The sequence below is a fragment of the Lepidothrix coronata genome, unplaced genomic scaffold, assembly GCF_001604755.1.
Source record: "Lepidothrix coronata isolate B3197 unplaced genomic scaffold, Lepidothrix_coronata-1.0 Scaffold11, whole genome shotgun sequence".
In the NCBI taxonomy this organism is placed as follows: Eukaryota; Metazoa; Chordata; class Aves; order Passeriformes; family Pipridae; genus Lepidothrix; species Lepidothrix coronata.
The window spans coordinates 3,162,865-3,173,641 of record NW_016690191.1 but is presented as its reverse complement, the minus strand read 5'-3'; the positions used below and the strand labels follow the sequence as shown (position 1 = coordinate 3,173,641).

At 40.1% G+C, this 10,777-nt stretch overlaps 1 protein-coding gene across 3 annotated transcripts in view; it reads left to right on the top strand.

Annotated features, from left to right (window-relative positions):
• The window catches only part of CHD2 (chromodomain helicase DNA binding protein 2), a 63,419-nt gene that overhangs the window by 3,252 nt on the left and 49,390 nt on the right, over positions 1-10,777 (top strand). The window contains exons 2-4 of one of the 3 annotated variants that reach the window (XM_017805009.1): positions 1,447-1,507; positions 6,874-10,032; positions 10,368-10,502. In XM_017805009.1, the coding sequence (XP_017660498.1) occupies positions 10,441-10,502 (62 nt within the window). In that variant the 5' untranslated portion in view covers positions 1,447-1,507; positions 6,874-10,032; positions 10,368-10,440. Of the gene's footprint in view, positions 1-1,446; positions 1,508-6,873; positions 10,037-10,367; positions 10,503-10,777 lie in introns of all 3 variants that reach the window. The other 2 variants (XM_017805010.1, XM_017805011.1) reach the window with 2 other exon arrangements.

Here is a 10,777-nt window from a genome sequence, read left to right as displayed (position 1 = left end):
TCAGAACACAACTCGGTCGAGTCTTTGTCATTAGAAGAAGCTGCTCTGTGGTGACAGAAGGTCATATTAAATATCCTCATTAAAGTTTCTGTGAAACTACCGTAGCTGTGTGCTCACTCTAAAGAGGAACCAACTTGAATGCAGGTGATGAATGTGTAGCTGTGCTGTGAGTTATTAAAGACAGTTGAGAGCTGTAAATTGAAAATCTTGCAATCTTTAACTGTACCTGTCTTCATACATCAGATTGTAGCTTTTAAGTGGCTTTTTTTGACAGAAATGTTACATATAGGGCAGAAGGAGATTTAAAGGGCCTAAATGAATGTATTTGCCTGGTTCATTTTTCTTGCTTTGAATGACTGGTGGAGGCCTCTTGGATGATCAGAGTTCAGCAGCCATGTTGTGTTTCTTCTAAAATGGTGGATGGGCACTTTGCAGAAGTTCTGTGCTTCCATTTAATAGCAGCTGCTGGAGCACATTTAAACACATGTTTTAAACCTTTAAATGTAACATTCCATTGTATGTTCTACATGTTTATGCCAGTTTACTAATATAATTTTTTGTCACTCCCCTTTTTAAAGGGATCTTTTTCCATAATAATTTCAAATAAATTACATCAACAAAGAAATGACAGTTCTGTTCATCACAGCTTTCTTTCTGTGCATCTGAGTAGATACCAATGGAAGAGAAGAATTTAAAGGATTGCACAGTGTGCTGTCACTGGATAGGGTCATTAATTTTTGTGTATTTGAGGCTATGTTTTAATATAAAGTAGATTCTGAGAGATCAGAAGAGAACCAGTTTGCTCATACATGTCAGGAGGATAACTTTTATGGCTAATTTCACACGGTCCAAATTTACAGTAAAAAGGAAGTTCATGAGTTGTTTCAGAGTTTTAGGTCTTAGTTTAATCTTCCAACCTTTGTTTAAGGTGTCTGTGATTAAAGTTTTGTTGATGTAGATTGCCAGTAAGCATTTTCAAAGTCAGGGTTTCACGTTAGGACCTTGCCCGTACAGGGATAATTTTGAGATACAGAGTAGTTAAGTGGTTCCATATAAATGTGTTACATTGTTTGCCCTTCATCCAGCTGATACTACCTCTTAGTAGAAGGGCAAGTCAGTTTGGTAAAGTTCATTTCCACTGGATGCCTGCCTGAATAAAAAAGGGTTTTTTTGTGGTAATTCCTCAAGGGATTTGTGTACAGGACTGGACCTGAATTTCTTGGGTGTTTTGCACAGGTTCTTTGATAACACATTCCCTAGTGATACTTCAAAGTTTTTATAAAATGTCTTTTGTAGCATATGCTGTGATCTGTAATGCTTGGGGGTTTGTTTCATTCGGGGATAGGACTTGTTTAATACTCATAGGTTTTAATGCTTGGTCCTTAGGATTTTTTTTATTATTTTTAATTTTAATTCAAGTGTTTTAATATCCCATTTTCCCTACAGATGTGTGGAGGAGTTGATTTGCTCACTGTAAGCAAAATAGCTGCTCTTGGTTGAAGTACTGGTAAGTTGTTATTCCTAAAAACATTTACTTTTTAGCTTTTTAAAAAAAAACCAATCAACCAGACAAGGCTATAATGTTTAACTGGCTGAAGCTTTTGGTTGAATACATTCTGAAGGTCATTTGTGCATGACCGTGTGCACACGTGTGTTTCAGAAAGATCCTGGGATCATTCCTGCTGGGCTCTGGGAAATGGGCAATACTTGGATCGTGCTCTCCCCCTGTCTCACTGCAGAACAGCCTTCACATCTGGCTGGAGTTCTTTGGTCTCCTGTGATTTGACTCCATGTTTCGTTGAGAGCTTTTCTACTGTAGGTTTGCTGGTTCAGAAGGGTTGGTGCACAGATGAGTCTCTAGAGAGGCACTGCACGATTTGGGTAACAAATGGTGTGGAAAGTACAGCAGGAAGAACTTGCCTCACATGCATCTTGTTTTGTCCTTATGCTTTTGTCAGGATCAGTGAGAGTCTTTGAGCAGATAGTAACTGTCTCCTGTTCTACAGTTGTTCTCTTGCTGTTTTTCATTCACAAAGGTCTGGCTTTGCACAAAATTATATGTAATGCCAGCACAGTTTTCTGTTTGTTTGGTTTTGTTTTTTTTTTAAATTAAACTGCTAGCTGATAGATTTCAAATCATTCCTCATATAGTCAAAACACAAAATTGGCAGGCTTGAGTAGAAAAATTAATTCAGTTCTATACTGGATGAATATGGGAACAGAATCTTTTCCAGTTTCCTTAACTAAAAGGAATTTGGTTTTGACCTTTTGTTGTCCTTGGCACATTTTGTGACTTTCTTGGGAGTTGCCTGTGGAAACAGGTCCTTTTGTCTTTCTGGCTGCTTAAAATTCAAAAACGCCTCGATTCTGCATTTTTAATTAGGGCATCCATTGCATTTTGTGTACATGGATTAACTTTTTTTGTGGGAAGCTATATTCCTATAGCACTGTGCTTTGGAAATATATACATTTCTTTAAAAGAAGCAGTTTCTTAGAGCCAGTTCTTTCAGTCTGAGACGATACCTGATGGAGCAAGGCCTTCCTTAGGCTGCACGCAGCTTGGGAAAACGTTCCGGGATGCAAATCCTTTTATTTTAGTGGATAGATGACAGTGATTTTTAGCTGTCCCATGGCTGTGCCTTCCAGCAGCCACTGCCATCTACGTGGCCTCAGGTGCTGAACAGCAGCTGCTCCAAAGTCCCGTGCTTTCTTCTCATCCACTCCCATGATGTGGAGACTGATGTAGAGCTCTAGCAGAAGGGAAAAGGAGTATGTAGGGGTAAGGTGCAAACCTTGCTAGGCCATGTTAGTGTGGCCTTGTGCTGCTTCTGGGTCTATTGCATTTTGGACCAGTTTTATCACTGAGTTCAGTCCTGAAGCAAAAAAGTGGAATTCATGAATTGGAGGAATTCAGTTTTTAATGCATGTACCTGAGCTTAGTTTTGATGCTTTTTGGCAAGTATTTAATCTCTTCTACTACTGGGCTCTGTAAGTTTTATTGCTTTGTTCCTTCAGAAGTCTTAAACTGTTTTTCCCACTGCAGGTATGTGTAGAACAGCATATTTCTTGCCATGTGTCTCCTTCCAGCTCTTCCTCAAAACTCTTCCTATGCTATCCACTGACGCCTTTCTAGCCCCCAGTCATCTGCTAGAATCTCTAAAACATGTGACTCATGTTCCATTTTTATATTAATCTTCATATGACTCCTAAATCTTTCTATGTGCATTTTTGTTTGTTTTCTCATTGGGTTGTAAATTAGCTGTTGTCACATCTGGTTTCTTGAGTAGGACTTTGGCCTTTCAGTTACACACCGAGTAATTCTTCCATCCTTTTCTGGTTTATAATCCTTACCTAAAGGAAGGGGGTGAATGTGAAGCCTTGATTTCCTTCAGGAAACAGTTGTCTACAAAAGAAGTTGCTTCAAACACCAATTGCAAAAGCATCCAAATGTGTGGATCTTAAAAGATCTAGTATTGCCCTCTCTGGTTAGCACAGATAATGTTTAGTTGAAGCACTGATTTTTATTTTCAGTTTTTTTAAGAGAAGAGGGAAAATACTTGAAAACACCAGGAGCTTTACTGAAGTTGACATACTTTGCTTAATGCAGTAAAGTTTATTATTTCAAAATAACACCCAAAAAAGAGTGCATCTGTGAATAAAGTCACATCTTACCGGGAATTCCTCTCTAAATCTGAGAAACCTGGCAAACAGCCTTAGCTAAAAATACCCAAACCTACATGACTTGTGCTTTTACTGCTGTGCTTACAGCACATCTAATGGTGGTAAAAGCAGAATTAGGGCTGTCCAGAGCACTTATGTTCTGTGCAGTCTCTGACAGTAACTCATTATGGACTTTGCTGTCCATAAAGGACACGTCTGCTCTTTCCTCCAGTGTAAAAGTTACCAGGGATGTGTCTTTGAGAATAAAACCTTGCTTTAATGAACTTTGAAACGTAGACCTTGAGGTTTGGTTTGTTCACAGCCTCATTCTGTCCATTCAGCTCCTTCTGTTGGAGTGAATTCTGTTTCCAGGGGAGGTCACCTCAGTTTTTAAGTGGAAGCCTCAGATTTCACTCTGGAAAACTTGGTCTATGTGTTGGTGTCTTATGCATGGGTGTTGTATGTGTTGGATTTCAGTCTCACACCTGAGGAACAGAAGGTTTCAATAGACCTGAAGTGGCTGAAGCCATGGGTTTGGCCATCAGGCATTGTCTTTCCTTGCTGTAGTCTTTTAATAGAGCAACAGAGAATTGCAACAAAAAACTTTGTAAATTTTGTTTCACAATTGTTGCCTTGAACCTATAGTCAAGGTTGGGAATTATTTCTCTCCCTTGGCAGGGAGTGTCAGTACTCCTTGTCATTGTAACATGACTGCCCAGGTCCCTGATTTTATCATGACCAAAATACTGTGCTTGGAAACCAAATCAGGAACTGGTAGATAACAGCAGCTTGAAAAATGGGCTGACGCCTAATTGATGTTACAGAAGGAATGAAAGACTCGTGACATCTAAGAAAAACATTGGGCTTTTCAGTGTCTACCTCAGGTTAGGATCACTGCCTGTGTCTTAGTGGAGGAAGATGTTTTTATAACATCATTGAAACTTGTTAGTAAAATGTGCCTTAATTCATAAGTAAACAACCACTGTGAAATCTTTTAAGCGAAATGTAGATTTCAAAAGCGTAGAGGTTGCTATTAATACTTTGGCCATTCCTGTGGCATCTTTTTGATGTATGAATAACTTTGAGAACAAGAACGTGTTCGTAATTATAATACATTATCAGATCTGTTTACTGCTAATTGCTTTACAAGGTTGAGAGAAGAGTTTAAGATGAAAGTTGTGGGGTTACTTGCAGAGTTTTTCGTAACAACCAATGTAGTTGAACCTGGTAGGGAAGTTTGCCCTTAAATTGGTTTTGGCAGATCTCATGAGTGTCTAAGGAAGAGGCCAACCCAACTGGAAAGAGCCTTTCAAGGGTGACTAATATGTAACTAAATTACCTTTTTGAGAGGTGGGGAAAGCTAATGTCAGTAATTAAATTTCCTTATGTTACACTTATTAAAAATATAATAATATATAAATATTAAAATTATTTTAATGGTCCTATTTATGGGGTTTTCACTGCACTCATGTTAGTACTTTTGAGTGTTTGATTGTGACAATAATGGACAGCTTTGTGGTGGTTTTTTTTTTCCATGCTCTGATACCTTGGTCAAGGCATTAACATTAAAAATCATGCAAAATTTTAATTCATCTTCAAACACCGAAATAGATTTGAAATTAGGTTAATGAGAACAGTGGGGGAAAGAAAAAAACAAGCCTAAAACCAAAGCAACCCCAAAAACTGTTCATTCAGTTTATTGTGGGGAAAAAAATCTTCCAAAATATTTAATACCTGTCTTGACTCAGGATGAGTTGAATGCTTGAAACAAAGCACTTCTGTAAATTTGAATGTTCAGTTTGAGAACGTGAAGATCCTGGGGCTGAATACTCTTAGAGCTACGCATGTTTCACAGTGCAAAGGGAATTACCAGATCCCATATTCCACTTCTGTGTGCTGTAGTTTTCCATTGTATTTTAAACAAGGAAGTCTATAGAGCAACAGAAAACAGGACACACGTGAAAGTCAGACTGGGGCTTGCTGCACTGGTTGCAGTGCTCTTTGCTTCATTGTAACTGGTAATTTTGAGATGAGACTGGGGAAACTGGGATGCCAAGGCAGAGACCACTAGATGGCCCCACTGGTTTTTGCTGGGCAGTGGGTAATTTCTGCATCACTTGTCAGAATCAGCCCATGGTTATCAGGGAACAGGGCAGTAGTGAATTTGGCTTTCAGAGTAAAATGAGGTTAAACTTACACATATTCAAAAGAATAAATTGATGTTGGAGTGCAGACACTCAAAATCGTGAAGACATTTTGAAACCATTTTTGCATGTCAGTTCTACAGTTGACATTGGTTTCAAAATGATGTTCTTAACAATTAGTAACTTCCCGTTCTTGAGTTTTGCATGTGAGGAGGAGTAGGGTTTTTCTTAAAGTAAATTGAACTTGTATTTCTTGGAAGATGGAAAGATGGGGATATTGGGTTTGTATTTGCCCCTGTGGATGTCATTTGCTGGGTTTGGTTTCTCATTCATCTGTGGGCTTGGTTGCTGTTCTGTGACAAGTAAAGTTGGAATATGGATGAGGAGCCTTGCTAAAGGCAGCTGGTGTAACTTGTTACCATTTTCATCTGATTTCTGATATGTCCTTTCCCACCAGTAACTAAACCAGTCATTCCATTTGTTTGTAAGTGCATTTGCTGTTGCACTGTACGTCTTTCCTAAGCTGAAAAACTGGGTTAAGATGGTGGAATGTCTTCTCTCCAGTCACCATCTGTCTATAAGAAACCCGTTTTTATGCCTGTTACATCGGTTTTGATGGATCTGTGTCTTTGAAGAAAGGAGTGTGGACAGTAGTTACAAATTTTGGCTTATAAGAGCCTTGGTATTTTACTAAGCAATGTCAACTTCAGGAGATGGGTCAGTGCAATGAAGATGGTTGCAAGAGCAAATATCTTGGATTTCCCACCATTGGTGTCTCTAGTGGTTTAACACTGAAGAAATTTCAAATGGAATTTATGGAGCATGCAAAGCTTCTTGAACTTCTAATTGTTTCTCCCTTTTTTATAGTTTTGGTTAAATTTTATATTTTTGACTCTTTAACTGATGGTTTGACATTGTTCCTGGTAAAAGCAGATATTACGGAATGTGTAATATGGAATGAAGCATCAGCTATATGTTTGAACTATCTTGAAGGTACAGTAGTTGAATGTCTTAGTTTAAAGCTATGATGTGTATTCCAACAGCATTTTTCTTTTAATTTTCCATAAAGAATCCAATCAGATGAAGAGTGTCAAAAGGAGTCTACGAATGAGGCACCAAGATGGCAGTTCCACTGGTGATTGAGAGGTTGAGGAAATGGACTAATGCATGAGTGCTGTGATGTGTCTGTCCAAGAAAAGGATGTTAAATCGTGGACTCTCGTGTTGTTAAACCAGAGAAGATCTGGGTTGTGATCATCCTATCAAAATGGACTTTGCACTTGAATTAATCAGTGACTATCCAATGATGGATCTGTTTGAGGACTGGGTGGCAGAATTTTCCTTTGAGATTGTGTTTGCATAACAGGCAAATTAATTTGGTTGAAGATCTGTTGCTACCCCTTTGGAGAAAATGTAATTTTTAAACTGACTTTTAATAAAAGGTTTTGGTTTCTTTCACACTTTGTGTTTGTCCTTTCTGGCTGAATATTTTTATTATGTTGATATTGAAGTGGGTTACATTTTTGGTTGCTATTAAAGTGAGAATACTTAAACTACTAAGTACTGAAGGCAAGGCAAAATTTTGTGCTGTACTTGATTTCAAATGTGGTTTTCATTTGCAAATTATGCTCACTTTGCCATGACTTCCAATGAATTTTTATTTGCTGGCTTGTTCATTCAGGTGCTTAATATGAGGGGTTTTCAGTACTTGGCCTATTGTCAGGGCCCTGCTGCTGAACTTTGTGAGTTATTTTAAGATGGAATTGATACAAATTGAAGGCTGGGAAAATATGACAATAAAGGAGTACTTGAATGTTTTGTGTAACTTTTTTAGGTATGTTCTTTGGTTGTGTATGTTTTGGTTGTGGGTACAGAAACTTCTCAACATATTTCCTTGACAACATACTTCCTAAACAGTCTCTTTGGTCTTAAAATTGTTCTGTGCAAGTGTCCAACCTGCTTCCCTGCTCTTGCATGTAGCCTTAGCAGGGCAATACTGTACCATGTGTTTGGGGAGAAAGAATGGGGTTGTTTTTGATATTGCTACAGATGACATGTTAACCTTTGCAAATGAATTTCAAAAAAACCCTGTTTCCTTCCAGCTTTCTAGTGGATCAAATAGTTGAACTGTAGGCACTTTTCTTTATGTATTTTACCTGAAACTCCCAGTTGTCTTTGTTTTGTGCTGGAGGGCCAAGATGACACACCTGGTTCTGAGATAACCTTGGTGTTCTCTTTGAAAACCCAAACAAACCCTCCTTCACTGTGTGTTAGCCATTTCCCTTGCTCAGACTTCTTTGCAAATACCCATTTTTGTCATGCTGAGTTGTTCATACCTGCCCCATCCAGCTGTTTTGATGGTACACACTTGCTCCAGATTGGTTTTGCTGTGTCTTGGTTTGTGGTGGAATTGGATACTGGGACCAACCTAAAGGGATCCCCATTCAGATGAGTGGATTTCCTTAGTGTTACCCAAAATTGCTTGGAATAGTCTTGCATTGTGGTTTTTTTGGTTCTTGCAGTTGAGGTGCAAGGGGTCTTATGTAAATAATTGTGGAATTCTTTAAAATGGACTGTGGCAATGGAGTGTTCCTAATGAAACCCCTTGTGGAAAGAGGATGGGTGGTTGGAGGATGCAAATGGCAGGTGTGTGTGGAGGAGTTGAAGGAGACTATGTTGGTTCTACTGGTCGAAGCCAATGGTTTTGGATTGTTGGGATGCTGTGCCATGGATGTCCCCATAGAACCCCAGACTAGCCCATTACCCCTTTCCCGTCCAGTGGTCCCCCAGTGTCTGATGGCTCTGTATTGTTGCGATGCTTATGAATATTCAAGATGTCCTTGTGCTTCGAGGAGTTGGTTTTGCTCGTGGAAGACAAATGGTGGTTGGAATCAAGTGGTCGGGGTTGCTTGGATCACTTCCATTCCCTCAGTGGTACATCCTCTCAATTCCAGGAGGTTGTGTTGGAGATGTCCATTGATTTCCAGTTCTGCAGCTTGGCTATTGTGCAGCTTTAAAATTAATTTGTCATGTTAAAATCTGTTACAGACCATGAATGGGTTAAGAGAGTGCACTAAAAGTAACTGGTTTAATGGGCTTGGACTGACTTGACCGCAGTGCCTTAGTGGAGCAGATGGAAGTGGTGTGCCTGTTGCCTTTGAGTTAGTGGGGAAAACCACTAGGGAGGCGCTGTTGAGCTGGAGGGGAATATTGACCCTGCTGGGCTGGATTGAGAGCGAGTGATACTCCTGTTCCACGCTGCCAGTGCCAGTGTTGGAGGGTGAAGGGAAGAGCTGTTGTCTGGGGATTGTGCCACTGAACTGGGGGGATGCTCCCCCTTGGGTGGGGTGACCCCCAGGGTGGGCTGTTTGGTGCCTGCATGGCTGTGAGCTCCACTCCCATGCCTTCAAAATGGCTTGTAATAGCACCACTTCCTGTCCAGGGAGGAAGTAATTTTAGCCCAGGCACTGAAATATTTAGCAAATGTTTTAAACAAAAGGCACAAATTCCATTTCTTTCTGGTTTCCAAAGGGTGCCTGAGCCACATGGGGTTAAGATGCCCCATGATCTGGGGTAGTTGGAAAGAGTCAGGGCTGTGGGGTAGCAGGCACCCTTTAGGTGGAGGCTCTCTCTTTTTTTGGTAGAAATGAAGGGGTGGGTCTATGGTACATCACCTGAGTTGTGGGGTAAATGTAGAGAGTGTCAATCAAAGGCAGAGCTCAGAGCTGGGAAGGAGCTCTAGATGGCGGCTGTGCCTTAGAGAGAGCGCGCTCAGCTCCGTGCCTTCCCCAACACTTTACGCAACTTTCCCTAACTTTCGGGCAGCCTCAGGGGGCCCCCACAGCCCCTTGCCTCTCCTAGGCACTAATCGGGGGCTGAGTGGACCTTTTTCGGGCAGAAAAGCAGCTTTTGAGGGCTCCCTTTTCGTGCCTTGCTGGAAAGAAGAAGCCGTGGAGAGAGCCCAGGTCGTTGTTTTTCCAGCTTAGAAGCCATGGCGTACCTCCATTTTTGTGCGCTCTCCTAATGAGCTTTTTCCCCCGGACATTTTTGTACTAATTATCGCTTCTTTTGCTTTATCGGCAGCATATTTTTGGGATTAGTATATATATTTTTTTTTCGTTTTCTGAAATTTGTATTTTATCCGTATAATTTGAAGTATTTTGGATCTAATGTTTTTCCACTACCCGAAACTAATATCGACTTGGTCCTGGCGGCGGTGCACGGATCAGGTAGGTGAGCAATTAATAATAATAATTTTTAGATATCTGCCGTTTTGTGTACTTTGATTTTCGACCGATTTCTGCTGTATTGGGATGACGCAATAAGATACAGAGATTATTTGCATCCAGTGTTACTTTGGGAAAGTTTGCAGGATGCTCCTCTACTGTGTTTATTCTCGGATTTTTCTTGTAAAAATGATTATTTGTGTTAAATCTCCGTGTTGCCGTGTTGATCAGTGTTGTGTATTGTTATAACAATATCATTGCAGCGTCAGGACTTTGTTCCTGATAATGAAAGCCAGTGAAACGAACTGGGACCTTACCTTTCTTTCAACTTTTGACAGTAAATACCTGGGCACAGGACTTCAAAGCAAACAGACACCCCTGACCCCCTCTTAATATTTTAAGAATAAAAAGATGATGAGAAATAAGGACAAAAGCCAAGGAGAGGAGGGTTCAGTCCACAGCAATGCATCGAGGTATGACCTATCAACTTTCTTTTTTTTTTTTTTTTGTAAAACCTGTGAATACCCTGTTTACTTTGACAGCCTTGGGTTACTGTCAGTGCTTAATAGAAAACATTTTACTGATTTTGCTTCCTTTTTAAGGAATGACCTTGAGATTGTTAGCATGCCACACCCTAATTTTTTTTGGTAGCAATTTCTGAAAGTTGTGTTGTGACTTAAGGGCCTATGTCCTAGGCAAAAGGTACTGTACCTTTATTCAGGGCAGCCCTTGCCTCTGTAGGATGTTT